This window comes from Elephantulus edwardii, unplaced genomic scaffold (assembly GCF_000299155.1).
Source record: "Elephantulus edwardii isolate Elephantulus edwardi_28Jun2011 unplaced genomic scaffold, EleEdw1.0 scaffold00155, whole genome shotgun sequence".
NCBI lineage: Eukaryota > Metazoa > Chordata > Mammalia > Macroscelidea > Macroscelididae > Elephantulus > Elephantulus edwardii.
This window is the reverse complement of record NW_006399905.1, coordinates 7,691,314-7,714,637: the sequence shown is the minus strand read 5'-3', so window position 1 is coordinate 7,714,637 and position 23,324 is coordinate 7,691,314. Positions and strand designations below refer to the sequence as shown.

The 23,324-nt window shown below is 41.1% G+C and overlaps 1 protein-coding gene across 1 annotated transcript in view; it reads left to right on the top strand.

Moving 5' to 3' along the window:
- LAMA3 (laminin, alpha 3) overlaps nucleotides 1-23,324 on the top strand; it is a 383,386-nt gene that overhangs the window by 266,982 nt on the left and 93,080 nt on the right. Inside the window, 4 exon segments of the mRNA XM_006895048.1 lie at nucleotides 3,553-3,651; nucleotides 4,742-4,825; nucleotides 13,865-14,095; nucleotides 19,477-19,590. Coding sequence (XP_006895110.1) covers nucleotides 3,553-3,651; nucleotides 4,742-4,825; nucleotides 13,865-14,095; nucleotides 19,477-19,590 — 528 coding nt within the window.

Sequence of the window (23,324 nt, the reverse complement as noted above, 5' to 3'; positions counted from 1 at the left end):
CCTTTTTTATTATTATTAATTTTAATGAAACTTTACAGAGACTTTGGATTTCCATTTATTCACTGTTGCACTTTTCTCTCTGTGCACCCCTCCCTCCCCCCAATTTGTTCTTCTCTTTGAAAAGTAAAAGAAAAATTCTTTCATTGTTATACAATCCCTCCCCCTAAGTCCACCCCACTGTGCAACCTTCATTTTGGACTCTTGTCATGACAACAATACCTAATCACATCTCCCTTTTAAACAGTTTTCTACCTCACCTGTTTCAATGTAGTATTCATTATTTATCCCATCTTTCTCAGTCTCTCTGCAAAACCAGTGTCAGTCCTGTTTTACAACAATGGCACTATGCATTATTTGTCCTTTTGTGATGGCAATATTTCACTCAGCATAATGTCCTCCAGGGTCGCCTATTTTGAATAATATTTCATGAGTTCCTTGTTTATCAATACAGTGTAGTATTCCATTGTGTGAATATACCACAGCTTTTCTATCCATTTGCTTATTGATGGGCACCTAGGTTGTTTCCAACTCCTTGCTATTGTGAATAAAGGCATGATAAACATGGGTGTGCATATATCTGCTTGGATGTCAGTTATGGTCTCTTTGGGGTATATTCCCAGTAGTGGAATTGCTGGGTTGAATGGTATCTCTATTTGCAACTTTTTGAGAAAGCGCCATACCACCTTCCACACTGGGTTGCACCATTTTACACTCCCACCAACAGTGAATTTAAAAAATATTTAAAGATTTAAAATATTAATCTATATCTATATCTATATCTATCTATGTCTCTATCTTTTTATTGCCTTTCCCTTTGCCTGAGTTACGTTCATCCACTCTCTTGTTACTGGTTTAATCTCCCTTTCTCTCCCATCTCTAACAATTTTGTGATAATTTTTCTTTCTGCATATAAACCTTCCTTGAATTTTTATAACACCGGTTGCAAACAATATTTATCTTTTTATGATTACTAATTTCAGTCAGTAAGATGCACAGACTCATATTTTTTATGTTGAACACCATCCCATGATGTATCTGTCCCAGTTTGTTTCTTTGTTCGTCTGATGGTGGGCAGTTAGATTGTTTTCATCTTCTTTTTTGCCGTACTGAATAATGTTGTGGTCAACATGGATGTCCCAGATCTGTTCATGTCATGATTCTTATCATCTCTAAGGGATATGCCAAATAGGGATATTGTTAGATCACGTGTTATTTTCATTTCCAGGTTTTTAAGATACTAATGTATCATTTTACACAGTGTTTGTACTATTTTGTAATCCCACCAGCAGTGTATAACCTCTCTAGTATTTCTTTTCTGTGGCTTTGACCTTTACTATTAGTGCAGAGATGAGATGTTATCTCATTGTTGTTTTGGTTTGCATCTCTCTAGTGGCTAATTGATGTCTTTGAATTGTGGTGTTAGAGAAGAGTATTAAATATCCCCTGGACTGCAAAAAGAATAAACAAGTCTGTCTTGAAAGAAGTGCAACCAGAGTGGTCCTTAGATGCAAGGACAGTGAAACGTTGTCTCATACTTTGAGCATGTAGTCAGGAGGGGACAGTCTCTGGGAAAAGACATCATGCTGGGAAAAGTCAAAGAGATATGGGAAGAAAGACCCTCAGTGAGACCGACTGACACAGTTACTATCAATGGCCTCAAGCTTGCTGGAGATTGTGAGGGTGGCACAGCAAAAGGCAAAGTTCTGATCTGATATTCACAGATAGCTATGAGTTATAGTCAACTCAGTGGCACATAACGACAATGGCTAATTAGTCATCTTGTTTGATGGAGTCTTGAGTTGCACTGCTAACCCAAAAGCTGGGCGTTACAGCTGGTTCAAAGCCACCAGTGGCCCCAAGGAAGAAAGGTGAGCAGTCTCCTCTGGTTGCAATTTGCAGCCTCAGGGATCCAACAGAGGCTGTGAATCAGAACTGACTCAGCAGCGCTGAGTAATGGCTGGTGATTGTGAGCTTTTCTCCATGGGTTTGTGTGTTCCTGAGTGTCTTCTTTGGTGAAGTGTCAGTTCATGATTTCTGCCTTTTTTTTTATTGTGTTGGAGACAATAAGATTGGCAAGGGACAGAGCAGGGTTTAGTACAGTTGTACATAGGGTTGCTATGGTTTAACCCTCTTCAGGATGAATCTGTTTGTTTTCTTGGCAGTCCAGGGTACATTCGATACTCTTCTCCAGCACCTCAGCTCAAAGGTATCAATTCTCCTTCTGCCCTCCCTAGTCATTGTCCAAATCTCTGATGCATAACAAGTAATTGCAAACAAGCTACTTGATGGCACATAACAACAACAACAACAGCAATGACTGCTTATTTTTAAATTGGGTTGTTTTGTGGGTTTTTTTTATTGTTGTTGATTTGTTAAAGTTTCCACCAAATGTCACTGTGAGATTCTTTTCCCCCAATTCTCATTTCCCTCTTCTAGTGGAGTCTTTTGATGTATGTTGCTTAATTTTTAGGAGTGTCTTAGGAAGACACACTAGCTGTCTACTGTGCCTTCCACTGTTTGTAAATTTTTCGACATGCTTGACAGTGTGTTAATGCCATGTGTTATTAGATTTTACTCTAGAGGTAGGAGAGATCAAGGGCAGAGGTGAAATGAAAGGACCACCGAACTCTGACTTCTAGGCCCCCTAACCCCGTGGCACGTCCACAGTGTTGGGAGCAAGTCTGGATCCTTGAAGGATAGTCTGCATGTGTATCACTGTTTCCAGTACAATTCACAATAACGTAGTAATGTCACTATGTGCTTTCAGGGAAAATATTATAAAATTTTACTTCTTTTGTTTCATTATTTATTTATAAGTATTAAACCAACATTAAATAAGAAAACAATAGCCTATATTTTTCTAAGAATATCTATAACCCAGATAAGCATTACGGTTATTACACTAACTGAGAAGAACCTTCTTTCTTTCAGTATCATTATTTTTGTTTAAGGCAAGTAAGTATCTTCTTGCTTATAAATCTCAATTATGTTCATGTCAAACATGTCAAATTAGGATGTACATAAGAAAGTCACAGTTTCACACTCAATCCCACTTTCTAGAAGGAACCATTGTTAATAGATTGTGTATCTTTCCAGATTATTTGTGCCTGATTATTTTGCAAATGTTGACACAGTATTTTCTAATGCTTGTCGTTGAAGGTTTGACTAATATTTAATAGATAAATATTTGTGTGCACAATTTACATTTATTGAATGTTCCTAGGGCTTTTCTAATAAAGGATTCTATACTGAAGCCACTGAGAAAAAGAATTCTAAGTAAGGATTGTGCAGAACAAATTCAATAACAGTTACTATAGTGTTATTGTAAGGTGTCATTGCGCTGACTTATAGCATCCCTATGAACAGATTGTTAAGTGGTAAGGAAATTTATTTATTCATTCTTAAATACTTTTAGTAGTATCTTTGAGTCAGACTGGACTTGGTGTTACCTAACAACAAGAGACTGAAATTTTACCCTATCCAAGGGTGTCTTATTATTTATTCAGTTACTCAAACATGTTCCATTTCCTAATGCTTGCATTTCAATTTTAGGTTTCTTCATATGGTGGCTACCTCACTTACCAAGTCAAGTCATTTGGCTTGCCCAGCGATATGATCCTTCTAGGAAAGAAGCCAGACGTGCAATTGACTGTGGGTATCAGAATGTGGCCCCAGAGTCAGGAAGGGGGGTTGATTTTGCTCTTGTTCACATTTAAAGACTATCAAAACTATAACCATAAGAATTTATTTGTCTGCTTCATTTTAATGAAAGTAATTTATACATTTAGAATTTCACTTACAAAATCAGATCAAAGAATTAATATAAGACGTTTTAAGAATACTTTTAGAATAGCAGTCAATTACCTTTCTGCACTTCTAGAAATACATTATATATTTCTTCTTCACCTATATTTATAAATGTTATGGTGTTGTTGATTGCTGTCGAGTTGAGCATGACTCATAGCGACCCTATAAACAAAATACCTGAAGTCTTTCTATAACTATTGTCATTTCTCAAACTTCACAGGGTTTCCAGAGGCGTGTTGTTTAGGAAGTGAATGCTTATGTATTAATTCTTTGATTATATAAATATATATTAAATATATATTTTAGGTGTATTATGCTTGTATAGTTATATATTTTTTCTGTAAATAAATTTTAAAAAGAATAATAAAACATAAATTTAGAGCATTTTGATAAATATTCTACAAACAGCTTAGGTTCAACTTGTTTGCAGTATTTTGGGTTTTATCTTCACCCTTCCAAAAGTTCTTAACTGTGTCTCATCCTTGCTTCGCGTGGGTAACTGCTCCAGGGGTATATATTTTTCCCATGATTTCTATCTTTCAACCTAATTTAACAAATGTTAAAGCTATTCCAGCCAGCAGGAACACAATACTGGGCTCTGTAAAAGGGAGCCTGTTCTCATGAAGTATATTGTCTGACAGGGTAGACAAGAGAAATAAGCAATCCCTCCAGTCCACTGAGTAGAACATGTTTGCCCATGTTGTTTTGGTCATTTTCAGTCCAGAAGCTTTTCCTTATTTCCTATTTGTAAAAATAAACTTGATTAGATATTATTATTTTGTTTCCATGTCATTAATGTGATAGCTAATTTCCAAACTATGTTTTAAGAGTCAGACTTTCCATGTAATGCAGACCCACAGAAATTTATAACAGTTACAAACATCAAAACAAGGTGCTAAGCAAGGTGCTAAAATACTGAGTCTTCTTTAAACAGGGACATCAGATGTCACTGGTCTATGAGGAGCCGAACAACCCCCGGCCAGACCGGCTGTATTATGGACGCGTGCAGCTGGTGGAGGTAAAGGAATGTCTAGATAAAACAGTATCAAGGGTCCTTCTTTTCTATGATGGACTTATTTCAAACAGTCAGGAATTTTTACTTCTCCTATACTACTAAATTTAAAATGTTGTTGTTGTTGTTGTTATGTGCCATCGAGTTGTTTGTTTGCAATCACTTGTTATGCATCAGAGATTTGGACAACGACTAGGGAGGATAGAAGGAGAATTGATGCCTTTGAGCTGAGGTGCTGGAGAAGAGTATTGAATGTACCCTGGACTGCCAAGAAAACAAACAGATTCATCCTGAAGAGGGTTAAACCAAGCTACTCCTTGGAGGCGAGGATTCTGGGGCTTCGTCTGACATACTTTGGGCATGTTGGAAGGAGGGGCAGGTCCTTGGAGAGGGACATCATGCTTGGGAGGGTGGAGGGACGGCGCAGGAGGTGAAGACCCTCTATGAGATGGATTGATTCAGTGACTGGGGTAATCGGGATGGGTGTGTCAGAGGCAGTGTGATTGGCACAGGATAGAGCAGGGTTTGGGGCTGTTGTACATAGGGTCGCTAAAAAGAAAAGAAAAAAAAAGAAAAAAATTTCAAATATAAATGATAAAAATATACAGAGGGTGTTCTCAGAGTTTTGTTTGTACTCTCCAGCATTTGTTCTCAATTTTGCCTTGTTACTGTGATTAGGTGCTATCAAGTCAGCTTCAGCTCCTAGCAACCCAGTGTACAGCAGATTGAAACCTTGCCCAATCCTGTGCCATCTCAGGCACGTGCTCCTTGTCCATTGTGTGGGCACTGTGCCAGTCCAGCTCTTGGAAGGTCTTCCTCTCCTTCTCTGATCTTTAGTTTCAGTTAATTATTTTTGTCTTCCAAGTCCTATGAGATGGTACACACTGACACGTAGCTCCCTTCATCTTCAAGCCCGTGTCAGGACCCAGGATCTATTGAATGTCTAAGAAGGTGAACAAAAAACCCAAGAAAATACTATGCACCAATAGAAATGTATAATATAGCTCAAAATGGAAAGCCTATCATCACATAGTCTGCTATACACTCATCAGTTCACTGTGCTGTGATGTCTTTTATATAGCTGTGATGCTAGGAGCTATGCCACCAGGATTTCAAATAGCAGCAGGTGGACAAGTATCGGTAGAGCTTCGAGCTTAAGGAATAAGACATAGTGCTTTACTTCTGGAAATAAGCCAGTGAGATGACAAGTAATACTGTCTGGAGAGTCCTGAAAGATGGGGTCCTGAGATTGGAAGGCACAAAAAGTATGCAGTGATTGCAGCAATGGACTTGACTCGATGGCTCTATGCACAGTAACTCCAAACCCTGTCCTATCCTGAGCCAGGATCTCTCTGTCTCCAATGCACTTGCTCCTTTTAACCCAATCACTACATCAGTCCATCTCATTCATGATCTTCTCTCCTGCATTGAACCTCCATCCTTCCAAGTATGATGTCCTTCTCCAAGGACTAATCTCTCCTTGCAACATAGCCAAAATATGTGAGATAGCTCCAAGATCCTTGCCTCCAAGAAGCAGTTTGGTTTCAACCTCTCTAGGACAGACCTGTTAGTTCTCTTGGCAGTCCATGGTACGGTCAATATTCTTCTCCAGCACCACAACTCAAAGGCATCAAATCTTCTTCTGTCATCCTTATTCACTGTCCAGCTCTCTGATGCACAGCACGTGATTGTGAATGAAGATCATGGCCTGGATTAGGTGCACTTTAATATCTAGACTGGCATCTTTGCTCTTCAGCACTCTGCAGAGATCCCTGACAACAGACTTTTCAAATGCAATTTGTTTTTTTATTTCCTGGCTTCTGGTTCCAAGAGTTGATTGTGGATCTAAGCAAGCTAAAATTGTTAGCAATCTCAATCTCTTCTCTGTCTTCTTAAGCAATTGGTGCTGCAATTGGCCCAGTGATGAGAAATTTGCTTTCTTGAGGTTGAGCTTCAATCCATTTTGAAGACTGCAGTCCTAGACCTTCTGCAACAGACACTTCAATCCCTCCACAGTTTAGCGAGCAAGGTTGTGCTAACTGTATAATGCAAGTTATTGATGAGTCTTTCTCCAATTCCGATGCCACATCCTCTTCATAAAGACCAGCCTCCTGAATGATCCGTTCCACTGACAGATTGAAAAAAATTTATGGAGGCAGGATGCATATGATACTGAAAATGGAAACAGATTGATCATTTCATTGTGTTGTAGGTCACAAGTTAGAGCTGGACCAAAAAACACCACATATTAGAATACAATTTCTCATACATCCTTGGTTACACCTTGTCATTAAAATATATATATTTAAGGGAGCTCTGGTGGCCTAGTGGCAAGAAGCTGCACTGCAATCCCAGAGGTGCATAGTTTGAACCCATCAGACGCTCTGCTGGAGAAGGAGGGGCAATCTCCTCCTGTACCAGTCAGATCCTATTTGATGTTACACACACACACAAATAATAAATATCTATGTATATTATTATTATATATCTATATATATTAAAATATATTTGTATTATATACAAAGTTAATAGGTCAAGTACTTCCCCAAAGTGCTTAAGAACATTAATGTCAGTTTAAAGACTAAGGTGCATCTGAGACAAGCCATGGTATTTTTAGTTGTTTCCAATGCAACTGGACAGTCAATAAGGATGAAAGAAGATTTGATGTCTTTGAGCTGTGGTTTTGAAGAGAAGTAATTAATATCCCATGGACTGCTAAAAACCCCCACAGTCCCCCAAGCCCCAAATGTCTTAGAGCATGTGAAACCAGGTTGTTCCCTAGAAGCAAAGGTGGTGAGACTTTGTCTCACATCATTTGGGTGTGTTGTCAGGAGAAGCTAGTCACAAGAAAATAATTTCATACAGGGAAGGTGGAGGACCAGAGAAAGAGAGGAAGGCCCTCAACAAGGTGGACTGATGCAGTGACTGTACCCACAGCTTGAGCTTATCAGAGATGGTGACGATCGAAGAGGATACGACAAGGTCCCGATGTGTTGTTCATAAAATTGCTGTAAGCCATAGTCGACTGGATGGCGCCCAACAATAACAACAATAACAACAACACTTTTATTATTGAAATTATCCAGTATGTCCAGGTGATACCTTTTGAACACTACCTTGGACTCATAGACCTATTTTAACATTCTGTATGTCCTGTCCCACTATTAGAAACTTAACTGTTAAGACTACAGCACACAAATTTCTTGGAGGGTTGTTGTTGTTATTGTTGTGTATCATAGAGTCAGAACCAACCCATAGCTGACCCTCTGGCTTGTTTTTAGAGGCAGTTAATCACATGGGAGGAGATTCTCTATACTTCTCCTGAGAAGCAGCTGGTGGTCTCGAACTGTGTGCCTTCAGGATTGCAGCACAGCTTCTTGCCACTAGGCCACCAGAGCTCCCTTATGCAGTTCAAGAAAAAAAGAAAAGAAAGAAGGAAGGAAAGAAAAAAATAAAGAAAAAGAAACGAGTGAATTTTACAATCTTTGGATCTCCTTATTAGTTTGCCTCTACCACACAAATATTCATTCTGATTTTTCTGACCTACATGACATCAGAACCAACCGAGTTTGAATGATTATGGTGAAAGTTATGATCATTATTATGACAGAACAGCCGACTGCTTGGGAAAAGGGCCAAACCTGAATAGAAACAAAGTCTGATTTATGCACATTAAATTGATTGAGTAGATTAATAGGCTACTTAACAGACAAGTAGCTTTTCAGGGACCCAAGGTAAACACAAACATAAAATCTTTCCAAATTCCTCACAGCGAGAATGATTAATTAAGAGTGGAGCTTTGTTGTCTACGGTAGTTTAACAAAGACCTCAGTATTCGCTCGATCTTGAAAGCTTCTAGTGTGTCACATTTTCTGGTCTACTCACTGGATCTTCTAGCTCCGTGTCCTGGGCTGGAGTTTCTTATCTAAAGAGGGTAGGGTGTTTTCCCTCTGTTTCTCCTCAGCCTTCTGGAAGTTCCTTGTAGATGCTGGTGGAACCTGTCACAACTGGTATCCTCTCTTCCTCGGTGTCTCCATGAGCTGGTGGGAGCCATCAGTACAGCCCTTCAATCTGTTCAGAAGCTGGCACTCCTGGAAGGACATGTCTCAGGATTTCTTGGTTCATATCAGATCTTGTGATCTACTGTTGAAGGTGTGACCCCTTGTAAAACTTGCTGTTGGCGCGCAGCTGTGCCTTTCAGTACCATAAGCAAGGCAGCAGCATAGATCCACCTCGACCCACTTACCTGCCTGGATCGGAGATGTTCCTTCTGTCTCCTGAAAGCCTTGCAGCAGAAAGTTGCCAGTCGTTACCCCACTAGAGATACACTTCCTTCTTGTGTTATTGCATTACCTCCTTTAAAAAAACCTATTTCCCCCACATATTCATCTCACATTTTCTAGTCTTTTTTTCTCAACCTTTCCATTAATTTTTTTCACTCCTCACATTAAAACAAAACAAAACCAAGCTAAAACCTAATCACCTAAACCTTAAAGATCTTTATTCTTACCAGTGTTCCTTCCAGACCACCATTTCTTTTTGCTAAATCTATTTTTCCTGTCTGACTTTCTTTTTATTTGACTCCACTAGATCCCCCTTTATTTAGATGCACAAAATAGTTATGAAGGTCAACTTATATTCTCACATTAGGATGAGTGAATAATGCATGAGAATGATTGTATGAAGGATAGTGAGAAACACAATGTGAACACTTTGTAAGGAAACCAATTAAAAATAATGTAAAAAAAAAGATGAATGGATGATAACAATATAAGAAGAAAAGAAAAAAGAGAGTTACCAATCCACCTCAAAACTGTAATGCTAAGTAAACCAGGAAGGATCAAAAATTGGGTGACTCTATTTCTGGAAAGAGGGATGATGTTAGAAACAGAAATTGGTGGAGGGAGAACATTTTCTTCTCCATAAAATCAAAGAAAACAGTCAAGAATTGTCAGGATTCACTTTTTTTGGCAACTAACAAAAAATTTGCAGTGATTTATCTATCACTTCTATTCAAGAAAAATGGTTGATTCTCCCCAATAAGAGTGAGCGCTCCTCAGTTCCATCCTCCCTCTCATTGCATGCCAGCGAGTCAGAACCAGCTCATAGCTGACCCCTCCAGTGAGTTTTCAGAGGCTGTAAATCGCATGAGAGGAGATTTCCCACCTTTCTCCTACAAAGCTACTGGTAGATTTGAACCACATGTCTTTGGATTGATATTGTAATTCTTTCCACTAAGCCACCCTTGAAATCAGCACCCATGATCACGGTGAAAGTCAGCAGCCTGGCTGGCACTGGAAGGAGCCCATTGGTTTGGACCACTTCAAAGCCTCATTCCCTGTGAACTATCAGTATCTGACAGGACTGGAAGTTCCTGGAAGAACTCACTTGAAAGACTGTCTTTATTTGAAATGACTCAGTGCTCTTCCAATATAAAAAGCCTCTCTGCGAGCATGTTGGTTGACAAAATTTGGAGGCAATGATTTATTTTCATGAATACCTAGGACACAGTATGGGAACAGGCAGAGTGAGAGAAAAATACAGAAGAGAATTCAGTTAAAAATGCCACAAAACATTGAAGTTACTGGTCTGAAAGAAACTGGTGGAACCCTTAGGACAGCGGCTCTGCTACACTCTTCAGACCTAATAAATGCACCTTTTCCTGGAGACCACCTTACAGGCAAACAACAGACAGGTTTATAAAGTGAACAATAACACCCTTGGAAAATTTATTTATCAGAACATTCAGCTATGTGAGACCAACGGACAGCATCTGTGCAAAAGTCAAGTTCATAACGCAGGAAGGGGCAGGAAAGCTGGGAGAATGGAAAAAAGGGGAACCTATGTAGAAGTGGGGAGAATGCTGGCACATTGAGGGGACTACCACCAAAGTCATGGAATGATTTATATAAAATTTGTTGAATGGGAAACAAACGAGCTGTATGAACTTTCACATAAGCCACAACAAAATGTTTTTAAAAGAGAGAGAATTGCTAAAGGAACAACTTCGGTCTGAACTAAAAGAACTCTAGATAGTAAATAAATCCACAAAGAAATGATGAGCACTGGTAAAACTAACTGCTTAGCTGTGTAATAAACATAAGATACATCAGTGCTGCAAAGTAAGTGACAATGTCTATGTATCTTTGTTTATAACTCTTTTCTTCTGTCTCCTTTCTTAAAACAACTGCATACAGCTTAATTATACATCTGTGTCAATGGGTATACAATGTATAAAGCTGTAATTGGTGACAATAATAGCACAAAGGAGAGCAGAGGGAAAGGAGCAATTAGGAGCAAAATTTTTGCATACCATTGAAATGAAACTGTTATTTATAGAAAACACTCAGCACAGTCAAACCCCAAAAAATTAGTGGTTGCCTGAGATAAGGATGGGAATGAGTACTTACTGAAATTGGGCAAGAGGGCTCTTCTTTGGGGTGGTAGAAATGCTAAAATATTAGATTCTTAGGGTTAGCTCTGTAAGTTTACTAAAAATCATTATACACTCCGAAGGAATGGATACTATTATATGAAAATTACATCTGAAGCTGTGGAAAATGTCTATCTCAGTTACAGAAATACCCTATATGTTATTAATAATTACCATTTGCAGGATGCCTAGTACATCTAGGCACTGTGTCACATATACATATTGTTGTTGTATACTGTTGAGCCAGAAATGACTCATGGCTGACCCGTCAGTGGGTTTTTAGAGGCTGGAGTTTGCAGGAGATGCCCAACTTTCTTCCAGGGAGCACCTGGTGGATTCAAACTGCCTGCTTTTGTCTTGGTAGTGAAACTCTTTATCACTAGGTTTCTTCATGTATGTTGTTGTTGTTATGTGCTGCCAAGTAGCTTGCGACTCATTGCAACCCTATGTACAACAGCCCTAAACACTACTCTATCTCTTGCCAACCTTATTGTCTCTAACACACCTGTCCTCATTATCCCAGGACCCTCATCTAGGGTCTTCCTCTCCTTTGCTATTCCTCCATCCTCCCAAACATGATGTTCCTCTCCAAGGACTGATCCCACCTTGCAACATGTCCAAAGTCTGTCAGACGAAGCTTCAGAATCCTTACCTCCAAGGAGTAGCCAGGCTTCACCCTCTCCAGGACGAACTTGTTTGTTCTCCTACCAGTCCATGTATTATAAAATTTAATTTACTTCATTCAGTCTTCATTGTAACTCTTAAGAGATTACACATTGTTGTGCCCATGCAAGAGATATGGAAATTGAATTAAAAAATACAATGGAATATTTAGGTTGGTGATAAAATGTAAAGATTGAATCTGACTAGGTTTGAATCCCAGGATGTCACCCACTGACCCTGTAACTTTGACAAGCTTATTAACTTCTCTGTGTCTACATTTTCATTTGTAAAATGGGAATGATAACTATTTTATCTATATCATATGGTTATTGTGGGATCTCAGTGAGGAAACATGTAAATTCTGTAACACAATGCTTGGTATGTAAGAAGAGCCAGTAATTGTTAAAAAAAAACCACGAAAAAAATCCAGCTCTCCCACTCAAAGCGATTGAGTCAGAACCAGCTCATAGCTGACCCTCCAGTGGGTTTTCAGAGGCTGTAAATTGCTTGAGAGTAGATTGCGTATCTTTGTCCCGAGGAAGAGCTGGTAGATTTGAACTGTATGCCTTTGGGTTCACAGCACAACTCCTTACCATTAGGCCACCAAAGCTCCCTTCAGTAATTGTTAGCTAGTCATACTATTTCACCACTACAGTGAATGTCATTATTCATGTTATGAAATAGTTTAATAAGGTAACAAAGCTAGGAACCCAGGATGTGTGTTTAACACTCTCTTCTTAACACTCTAAGCAACTAGTCACAGAAACCCTATGATCGTTCAGCATATGATTAAAATTGCCATCTCACTGATAATGAAAGGTCCCAGAAGCAAGAAATAGAGACACTGGAATAAGGACAGCCATTGCCAGAAGGTTCTGCCAGCTGATTGCACAGTTTCCTCAAAGCTACTCCAGATTCGTAATCTCTGAACAGGAGCTATGTCTTCACTTCTCTGTGGAACTTCCTTCATTGGAACAGTCAACACCAATATTGGAAAGACTTTCTAAAATCACTCTTACTGTACTAATATGAATGTGTGTGAAAGATGAGATTTTATTTTCTGTATAGTCATTATTTATATATTCATTATTTACATATAGTATCTGTATATGATGATAGTTATAGAACAGGGTTCAGGTCTTCTGTTCATAGGGTCACTCTGAGTCGTGCTGGACTCGACGGAACGTAACAACAGCAACAATATCTGTCTATGGTTATTTGTACAGTTTGTGAATGATCTAGTGCCTTCCCTATCATTTTCTTGCTTATGTCTTTTTCTCTCATCTTATTTTACACCAACGAAAGTACATTTTCAACTACTTAGTACATTGGTGAAATTATTTCATTTTATTGCCCTGTGTTTTTTATCCTCTTTATTTACTTTGTGACTTCTCCTGGGATCCTCTTTACTGGAGAATAATCTGACACAGCTAACTTCAGATGTCAATGTGTCCTTACCTTCATATAGGTATACCATCTAATACAATGTCTAAAAAGAGTAGTGTTTCTATCTTAGAGCTTTCCCATTTATTTGTTATCTTTCATTCACTCATTTATTTATCTGTTGAGCTTCTACTGTACATGACATGCTATGATCACACTGATGATGCAAATGAGATCAAGATTAATAAACTGTCCTGAAAAAATTCATAATCTGAGGAAATAGACCAAACTAATAGTTCATTTTCAAAGCTGTGCTGCTAACCCAAAGGCTTGTAGTTCAAATCCACCAGCTGCTCTGCAGGAGGAAGATGGGCATTCTCTTCCTATGTGATTTACAGCCTCTGAAAACCCACTGGAGGGTCAGCTAGGAGTAGGTTCAGATTTGACCGCACACAGTCACTACACGGTTTGGCTGTCCTCCTAGATCTGGTGTGGGCATCTGCCCTTCTGAAGCCCTGCCGGTGAGCTCACCTGAGGGAGCCCTTTCCCTGTCTTTGCCCGTGCAGGGGAACTTCAGACATGCAGGCAGCAGCGCACCCGTGTCTCGGGAAGAGCTGATGATGGTGCTGTCTAGACTGGAAGGCGTGCGGATCCGAGGCCTCTATTTCACCGAGACCCAGCGGCTCACCCTGGGCGAGGTGGGGCTGGAGCAGGCCTCCGACTCAGGAAGTGGAAGCGTAGCACATCATGTAGAGATGTGTGCCTGCCCCCCTGACTATGCTGGTGACTCATGCCAGGTAAGAAATTTCCCTCTCTTGTAAAATTCCCCACGGGGACTTCTGGGGCTGGCTCTTCTGGCTGCTGTCCAGCATCGTAGGGCAATTTGGACAATTCTGTCCATTATACAAGTTTCTGCTGGGCAATGGCTCATATTTTACTCTGAGTTATGGTGACCTAGTAAATAGAGTTGCACTTCTAACCCAAAGGTGGGAAGTTCAAACTCTCCATCTTCTCTATAGGAGAAAGATGGGCAATCTCCTCTCGTGATTTACAGTCTCTGAAAACCCACCAGAGGGTCAGCATGGAGTCAGATCCAGCTCCACAGCAATGAGTTTTGAGACCTTCAGGTACTAAATATGCAACAGAAATGACAAATGTCCTGGAATGCATGGGGAAGCATTTAGATCTGAGGTGCTTGTTTATTTCTAGGTGTGGTAGGGAGGTGTCTGCCACTTGGATTCTCATATTCAAGTGCTGCTTTACCAATGGCAAACCCAAGATTTCATGCCTTTTCCTAGCTGAGACCTCAAAAATAGGAGATGAGTTCTGAAGAATGGCTTGAATTCTTGAAAACTCATCCCAATATTCTTTCTGGTAAAAGATCCTAGTTGCTGGAGGCCTCTTTGATTAGAATGTGATTGCCAATGGAAGGATTTCTTTCATAGCTCACACTTCTTTTTTTCTTGTTGTGTAACATTGAATAAGATCCGACTGGCACAGGAGGAGCTTGCCTTCCCTTCTCCAGTGGAGCATGTAGTGGACTCGAACCATGCACCTTTGGAATTGCAGTCCAGCTTCTTGCGATTAGGTCACCAGAACTCCCTTATATCTGACACTTCAAATATGTTCGTTTCCTAAACAGATAGAACAGGCACAACAGAACAATTATTAGGAAGCAGCACACATTGTCACTCTCTGCACCCCATCCACCAGTATCTACAGGCTTACAAACCCTGCCCTTTCTTGATGCCTCAGTAGCAGGTAACCCCAGCATGGCCTGTACCAAAGAGTTTTGTGGGCTTTCAATCTGAAGATCTCGTAGCTATCATGCCTTTTGGGGGGGGCTCCTGTTTTACAACAGTTAGTCCACAGATTGCCTGTGTTTTTCCTCCTTCCTCTCTCTTGCTGATTAGAATCCAGAGCCCAAAGAGTTTCCCTCCCACCCGGTGGTTGTTCGATGTCATTGAATTGCTTCTGACTCATTGTGACTCTGTATACCCTGCTCGTTGTGGGAGCCACAGCGTCGACCCAACTCCATGAAGGTCTTTCCCTTTGTTACTGGCTCTCTATTTTACCAGGCACGGTGTCCTTCTCCAGAACCTGGTCCCTCCTGGTAGATAACATGGCCAACGTGCATAAGGAGTCTCATCATTCTCCTGTCTGAGGAGCATTCAAGCTGTACTGGCCCAAGGCTGATTTGTTTGTTCTTTCAGCCACCTGTGTGTGGTATAGTCAGTGTTCTTCACCAGCTCTTCAAAGGCACCTATTCTTTTAGTCTATCTTCCTCTTTTCCTGTCTTCCTTGTTCATTGTCCAGTCATCACATACATAAAGAGGGAATTGAAGATTCCCTGGCTGGGGCCGTGTGCACCTCACTCCTCCAAGTGAACTCTTTGCCTTTTTAAACTTTAAAGAGGTCTTTTGCCGCAGATCTGCCTTCCCTCCCACCCCAGGGTATGTTATTGGGGGTGACTCAGCTGGTGATTTACTCCTGCTAATCGTCTAGTGCGGTCTGCGGTGTTAGGTGGGTAGAAGGTGAGGGCAGCCCCACCTCTCGGGAATTACAGAGCGGTGCGCTTACTTCCGGGACTGTTAAGTGTGCTTTGCATGGTCTGACTCATGCGTGAAGTTTAAAGGTGGGGCCCCTGCTGCAGACAGCCTTCCCTACCTGAGTCAGGCAGGCCCGGGCACTGAGCAGGAAGGGCGGGTATAAGAAGCAGGGCAGAGGTTCCCCTGCAGCCAGCGAGGAGCCCAGGGACCAGGATGCTCCCCAGAGTGAGATGGTCAGCCTGGATTACGGGCTGGCTGTGGCTCTTCGGGGCAGCCCTGGGACAATGTCTGGGATACAATACACAACAGCAGAGGGTAGCATTTCTTCAGCCTCCAGGTCAAAACCACCTTCAAGCAAGCTATGTGGAGTTCAGACCCAGCCAGGTAACAGCGCTTCTTACGTTTTTGGCTTGCGATGGGGAAGGGTTCTTGACTCTGTGACATTTTAAGTGAGGGTGATTAATGAATAAGTGGGTGGCTTGGGGGAGGGGGAATGGCTGCCAGCCCTGTTTCTTGACTGGCAGCATTTATTACGGTGGCTGACAGATGGCTCTCCCCGTTGTTAACCACAAACCCCATAAACATCAGCCCACCTAGGAAGGCTCCGTAGTAAAGAGTTGGGATACTGGGGCATGTTGCTATACTGTGAAGCTCAGTGCCCCGGGCTCAGGACAAAGGTGTACAATCCCTGTAGATTCCAAGCCCAGCTTCCCAAAAAACGTCATCCATAAAATAAAGCCTAAGAATCAGTGACATTTCTCTCAAGAAAAGTGATCAGATAAGGTTTATATGCTTTCATTTGCTAGAAATTTTACTCTCATTCTGTAAGTTTCCTGGCCCTCGAGTGCACCTTTACAGAGCTACAATCTATGGCTGTTAAGATCACTGCACATTTATCCTTTCAACTCAATATAAAAATCTCTATACTGAAATCATATCATAGGTAGGACACCTTTGTTTTAACTTAGAGGTTCAGTCTTCAGTACATTCTGTATTCAGAAACTTATTTTTTTTTAAATTGGGGGGCAGGGGCAGGCTTTACATAGGGGCCAAACTGATTATACTTCAATGACAGTCAAATGCCCTGAGAGTCCTATGACTGCTGTTTTCTGTTTCCAACCAAAAGCAGATTAAAAAGAATGATTTTTCTCTTTAATCAAGTTATCCTGCCCTCAAAACATGTACAGTTATGACTTTTATTCAGACATGTTGTCATAAGCCAGACATCTTTGCTTATTTGGATAATTTGCACTCTGCCAAATATGATTAGTTTACAAGTGTGTAATATGGTCTCTGGTGCTAATGATAAGCTGCCTGGCACTGATGAATGGAGATTGTTTGTGTGCCGACACAATCCACCATCATTAGCTCAATTGCCTTTCCATCTATCAGTCATGCTTACAGTTAAAGAACATTCCTTTCATATTTTTATTCTCCTTTAGACAAGCCTATTCATATAACACATAAAGTAATTGAAATTTTTTTTTGCAATTTTTACCCCCTAGCTAAACATGGTTCCCATTACCTTACATTATATTATGTACATTATATTGTACATTATATTGGAAATTACCATGTTGTTACAGTTTGTGCTTTGTTGTCATTGGTAACATTGAAAGAGTCTCCCAGCAAACTGCTAGGCTCACTCTACATGGTCCCTGTCGCTTCTACTTCCAGCCCTTCCCCGACTCCCCACCCTGGTTAGCCTCCTTCTCTCCCATTTAACTAGCTTGAGACCCTGTGGTCCTACATAAATGAGAAAGTGTGATTCATTTTGAGCTTTCTTTTAAGTGGAGTTTCACAGCCTAGAGGCTTGAGTACCCATTGAAAGGAATTAGATAAAATTTTATTTTATCTTAAATTCTTTTTTCCCCCTGATATAAGAATCATAGAAGAAAGAAGTAAAAAAACCCCAAAAATAACTAGTCACAAATCTCTTTTTAATCTGTGTGCTGATTAAACAATCCAATTGCTGTAGAGTTGGCTGTGACTCATGTCAATCAACCCCTTTTAAAGACCCCCACAAACTCATTGTAGAAAGCTCTGGTGGCCCGGTGGTAAGGAATTGTGCTGCCAACTCAGAAGATCTTGATTTATATCCACCAGCTGCTTCATGGGAGAAAGAAGGTCAGTCTTCTCCCATGTAAGACTCAACGGTACACAACAACACATTGCTGCATAGTTGGAACCAACTCATAGTGGACTCTCCAGTGGGTTTTTAGGAGGCTATAAACTCTGGTGGCCTAGTTGCAAGGAGCTACACTGTAATCCCTAAGGCATGAGGTTCGAGGCCACCAGCTGATCTTTTGGAGAAAGATGGGCAATCTTCTCCTGTGCAATTAACTGCCTCTGAAAACCTGCCGGAGGGTCAGCTGTGGGTCCTGACTCTATGGTGCACAACAACGGCAAACTCCAGTAGGAGATGGCCCATCTTTCTCCTTCAGAGGCACTGGTGGTTTTGAACAGCTGGAGAGGCGCCACCTTTGGGTTAACTGTGCAGCTCTCTAAGGACTACATCACCACCACTATGTCAGCCTTTGTTGTTGTTGATTGCCTTCGAGTCAAGCATGACTCATAGCGACCCTATGAACAAAAGGCCTGAAGCCCCTCTACGACTATCAACATTTATCAAAGTTCATAGAGTTTCTCGAGGCATATTATTTAGGAAATGGATGTCACTCCTGTTAATTCTATTAAATAAAGGAAATGTCCTTTTCTTAGGGATGGAAATATAATAACATTTTCATAATGCCCGTAATAGGCATAACTGCTTTATTTTTATTGGAGGCATTTTAAACTAGAATCTTTTTTTCTATCAATTCACCAAAAATTTTTTTAAACAACATTCTCCATCAATCTGAAGCATAATGGTTTGTATTAAACAGGTAACATATGTTGTTGTATGTATGCTGTCTCATCAAAACTGACACAGAGGCTGTAAATCACATGGAAGGAGCTTGCCCATCCTTCTCCCACAGACAGGCTGTTGGATTCAAACCATGTAACAGGTAGAAATAATCAAAACAATGTTGAATAAGAAATTAAGACCAAACCCAAAGAGCTTTGTCCCCAAGCTGGGTCTGTGAGTGTTGATGCGTGAGGACCACGTTTGAGAAGAGTTTTCTGTGAGAACTCAAGCCTGGCTTTGGTCCCTGCTGGGATTAGAGTAAGACAGCGAAGTAATTCTGCCCATTGCTTTTGCCATTATTGTGTGGCTCCATTAAGACACCTAATCTCCAAATCACATTCGAAGAAGGAGTGGTTTCCCTTTGAGAACTTGAACTTAGGACACTGAGTTCCTGGTCCTATTCACTCTTTCACCACCCTAGCCTCCACTCCCCCTCAAGAGAGCTGGTGTGAGGAGGGGAACCCCACTTCTGTGCTCAATAACCCACCCTCCACTTCCCCCTACACATCTCACGCTCTGGCACAAACCCACCATCCCACAGTCGTACGGAGACTAACAGAGCCTGACACAACCCAAATGGGTCTGGCTCGAATATGAAAAGAGAAGTGGACCCACTGAATGGAAGAAAGTAAGTAAAACTCAAATGCTTCGTGTATTTGTCACATAAGTGGGATAAAAATTATTTTCTTCCTATTGATGAAATGCTTTGTTTGATAAACAGGGTTGCAGCCCTGGATACTATCGGGATAACAAAGGCCTGCACGCAGGACGCTGTGTTCCCTGCAGTTGCAACGGGCACTCTAATCGATGCCAGGATGGCTCAGGAATCTGCATTGTGAGTAAATCGATGCTGCTGAGATGGTACTTGAAGGTAGTTGGTTACTCTCCATCCCCGCTATAACTGGCCTTGAGACAACAGTTCTGTCAACTCCTAAATGGAGGTTGCTGTGTAATGTAGTGGGTTCTCTGGTTGGTGAAAGTGGTTAATACACTTGACTGCTATCAGAAAAGTTGAAGGTTTGATTCTGAGGTGTTGTAGAAGAATGACTTCACAATTTTTAAAAAAACCAACAAAACCAAAAACCAAACCTTAACCATTGGCAATGCTATGGCAGAGCCGCTTCTATTCTGACTGTTCTTCTATTCTGAGCCCGCTTCTTCTGAGATCGCCATGAGGCAGTGGACAGCATGGGCATGTTGTTGTTTGGAGGTAAATGTACAAAGTTGAGTGTCATGAGACTATTATTTTACACTCTTTTTCCTCCTTTCACCAGAAGAAAACAGTGATATTGTACTTTAGGCTCTAAGTCTCTTTTTTCATGAAGTGATATTAATGGTCAGATCCTCCAAATTAAAAAATGCCAATATGTTATAAGTCAGATTACCTTGCATCTCAATTTTGGTGAAGTGGTGGAAGTTTTTGAGGGGTGGGGCTTTTTGCTGGGAGAAGGGTCCTGGAGGTATTAAGGATGATTTATGGACCCTTCTCAGTCAAATGTGAACTCTCCTGTCCAACCAAGACAAAAGTGGGTTTATATGGAGTGAGGGGAGTTGAAGAAGGGAGCACCCCTCTCCAATTCCTTCTTCACCATCCCGTCATACTCTGTGTCCCCTGTATTAAAAGTCTTTTTTCTAGAAGAACGAACTGGGGAGGAGGGTAGAGAAAATAGTGCAACAATAAATGAATGAAAACCCAAAATCTCTGTAAATGTTCCTTAAAATTTAATAATAAAAAAATGTGGCAAAGGAAAAAAATTAAAAAAGAAAAAGTCTTTTTTCTTTCATGGTAATTCTGACATTTATGACTTCCCAAGCAATGTTTTCTTTGGAATACTCTAGAAAATTCTACCACATAAAATCAAGTTCCTAGGAAATGTTTCTTTTGCATATGGAAGCAGAACCTTTTTTATATTCTGCTTGCTTCTTTCCAGGGTTCTCCTTGTAGCCACAACCTAAGAACAAACTCACCTCCTTCAAGGGCATTATGGCTCATGGAAAGGCTCCATTGAATTTCTCAGACATAAATCTTTATAGGAATAGACTGCCTCATCTTTCTCCCTCAGAGCAGCTAGTGGATTTGAACCTCTGACCTTTCAGTTATCCCAACCCCCCTCCCTCCAAAATCACATGGTGCTAGCAGGACTAGTGAATGTTCCTTGGTTAGAATGAGAATGTTTAGCTCCAGGGAAGGTAAGAGTGTCTGACCTCCAGGCACAGAGAACCCTGGTTGTGTTGTCTTTTGAAACTCATTCTTCTGGCATTGATTTCTTTTGCATTGTGTAATTCAACTCGAGTGTATTTCAGCTCTTTGAGCTCCTAGACTGTGTTGAGCCAATTCAGCATGTCCCAGGGGGGTGTTTCCCTGCAAGATAGAACAGGCTGGAACAAGGCATTGTTGAAAACAACCTGATCGACTCTTTTGGGTAGGATTTTCTCCTTATATGTTCAAAAGAGAACTAAAAAAACATTGGGAAGTACTGTTTTTCAGTTCATAAGTATTCCTGTGTAAAAGTTCATCTTTGACGTTGTATGGTGCCTGTAATTCAGGGAGATAGCTTGATTAACAAAATTAAATATTTGCTTTGTTGCTAAGCCATTTCTAGATGCTGAGTTCATTCTATTAAAACTGATACATGCAAAAGGGAGTTTCCATTGGGGTCCATTCACCCCATGAAGGAGTCACTAGTAAGAATCATAATATGCAGGTTTTGATGAAACAAGGAGATTTTTATTTCCATTTTCCTATTTATTTTGTTCTGTCCTCACTTGTCCCCCATGCCCATCTGGCTTCCAGAAAGGACCCATTTCAGGAAACCCTTATTGAGCGTTTGCTATGGTGGCAGCTACCATACTAAGTGTGGTTGTTAGAGCTGAAAAACGTAAATAAGCTCTACTCTCCAGACTGGCAGCCTAGTAGGGAGTGAATGTGAATTACTAACATGTAGTCACACACACACACACACACACACACACACACACACACACACACATTCTCAAGAGCTTGTAAGTTCACATGTCTGGCCTCAGAGTGGTGGAACTGTCCCCAGACGTAGTCCCTGTTGAGGGACCCAAATATAAATCTCCATGCCATTTTAAGGCTGATCTTTTGAAATGTTAGAAGAAAGGTGGTTGTTGTTGTTGTTATGTTGTTAAGTGCTGTTGAGTCATCAACTCATAGTGACCCTATGAACAAAAGACACTTGTATAACTTTCATCATTTCTCTAAGTTCATAGAGTTTCCAGAGGCAAGCTATTATGGAAGTGGATGCCATTCCTGCTTCTAAGCTTGTTTTAATCAGGGAGCTCCACCAAACACTGTCCTCCATGGGTAACCATTATCACATTTGACACATCAGTGTCACAGTGTTTAGCATCACAGCAGCCACAAGTTACCTCTGTACAGCAAATGGATAGACAAGTGCTATACCACTTAAGAAGAATATTTGACCAAAACCAAAATCAGGCCTGAGGGCTATAGATTAAAATCACAAGAAGAAAGGTAGTCCACCTCAACTGCTTGTGAGAAAATCTGTGCACATTTGTTTGAGAGGAAGCATATCAGGTAGTGGATTCGAGGCACTACTGGCTGGAGGGCCAGGTGAGACCCCCAGGATGTCCCTGTCAGCTGATAACCCTGCCTTTCCCTCCTCTCCTGGCCCTGCTTTTTCCCCTCCCCTGCCCTCTTTGCCTTCTGCTGTCTGTCACGCATCCTTTCATTCCATACTCTTCTCTGTTCATATGTCCCTTCCTCTTTCTCTTCTCACCCTCTTTCTTGCCTTTCCTTCTTTTTATTCTCTATCGCTTGAGCCCATCACCTCCATAATTCCAGGGGAACAAGGGTTCATCTATTTCAGATCCTCCTATGACCTCAGAGGCTTCCAGAGAGAGGCTATATTTTTAGCAGTCCCCAGAACCCTTTTACCTATGTTGCCGGCCTCCCTGACTCCACCCTCTGAGAACATAAAACACTCCAGGATCCCTGGACAGGGGGTTAACCTGTCTCCAGTCTCTGAGGTTCTGCATACTTTATTCCTTGTACCAGAAATTCCTTTCCCTCACTTCTTAACACCGAGGGTTATGTGTTAGGCTGCTGACTGGAGGGTTGACTTTTCAAATTCACCTGCTCCTTCATAGACGAATGATTTGGGGAATTCTCAGGGGACTATATAGATGCCGTCAAGTTGTGTGCTAGAGAAGTGTCTTGAACATACCATGGATTGCCAAGAAAACAAGTCTGTCTTTCTCAGAGAGGGTGAAATCAAGCCTTGGAGGCTTGTATTTTGAAGCTCTGTCTCACTTACTTTGGGCATGTGGCCAGAAGAGACTGGTCCTTGGAGAAGGACATTATGCTCAGAAGGGTGGACAGACAGCACAGGAGAGGGAGACCCCAGATAAGATGGATTGATACAGTATCTGGGGCAATGGGGGTTGGTGTGTTGGAATTAGTGAGACTGGCTCAGGACAGGGAAGAGTTCAGAGCTGCTGTACATAGGGTCACTGCACGTCACAGGCGACTCAACAGCATATAACAACAAAACGTGCTATATTGGTTGTTTTTTTATTTAAGCA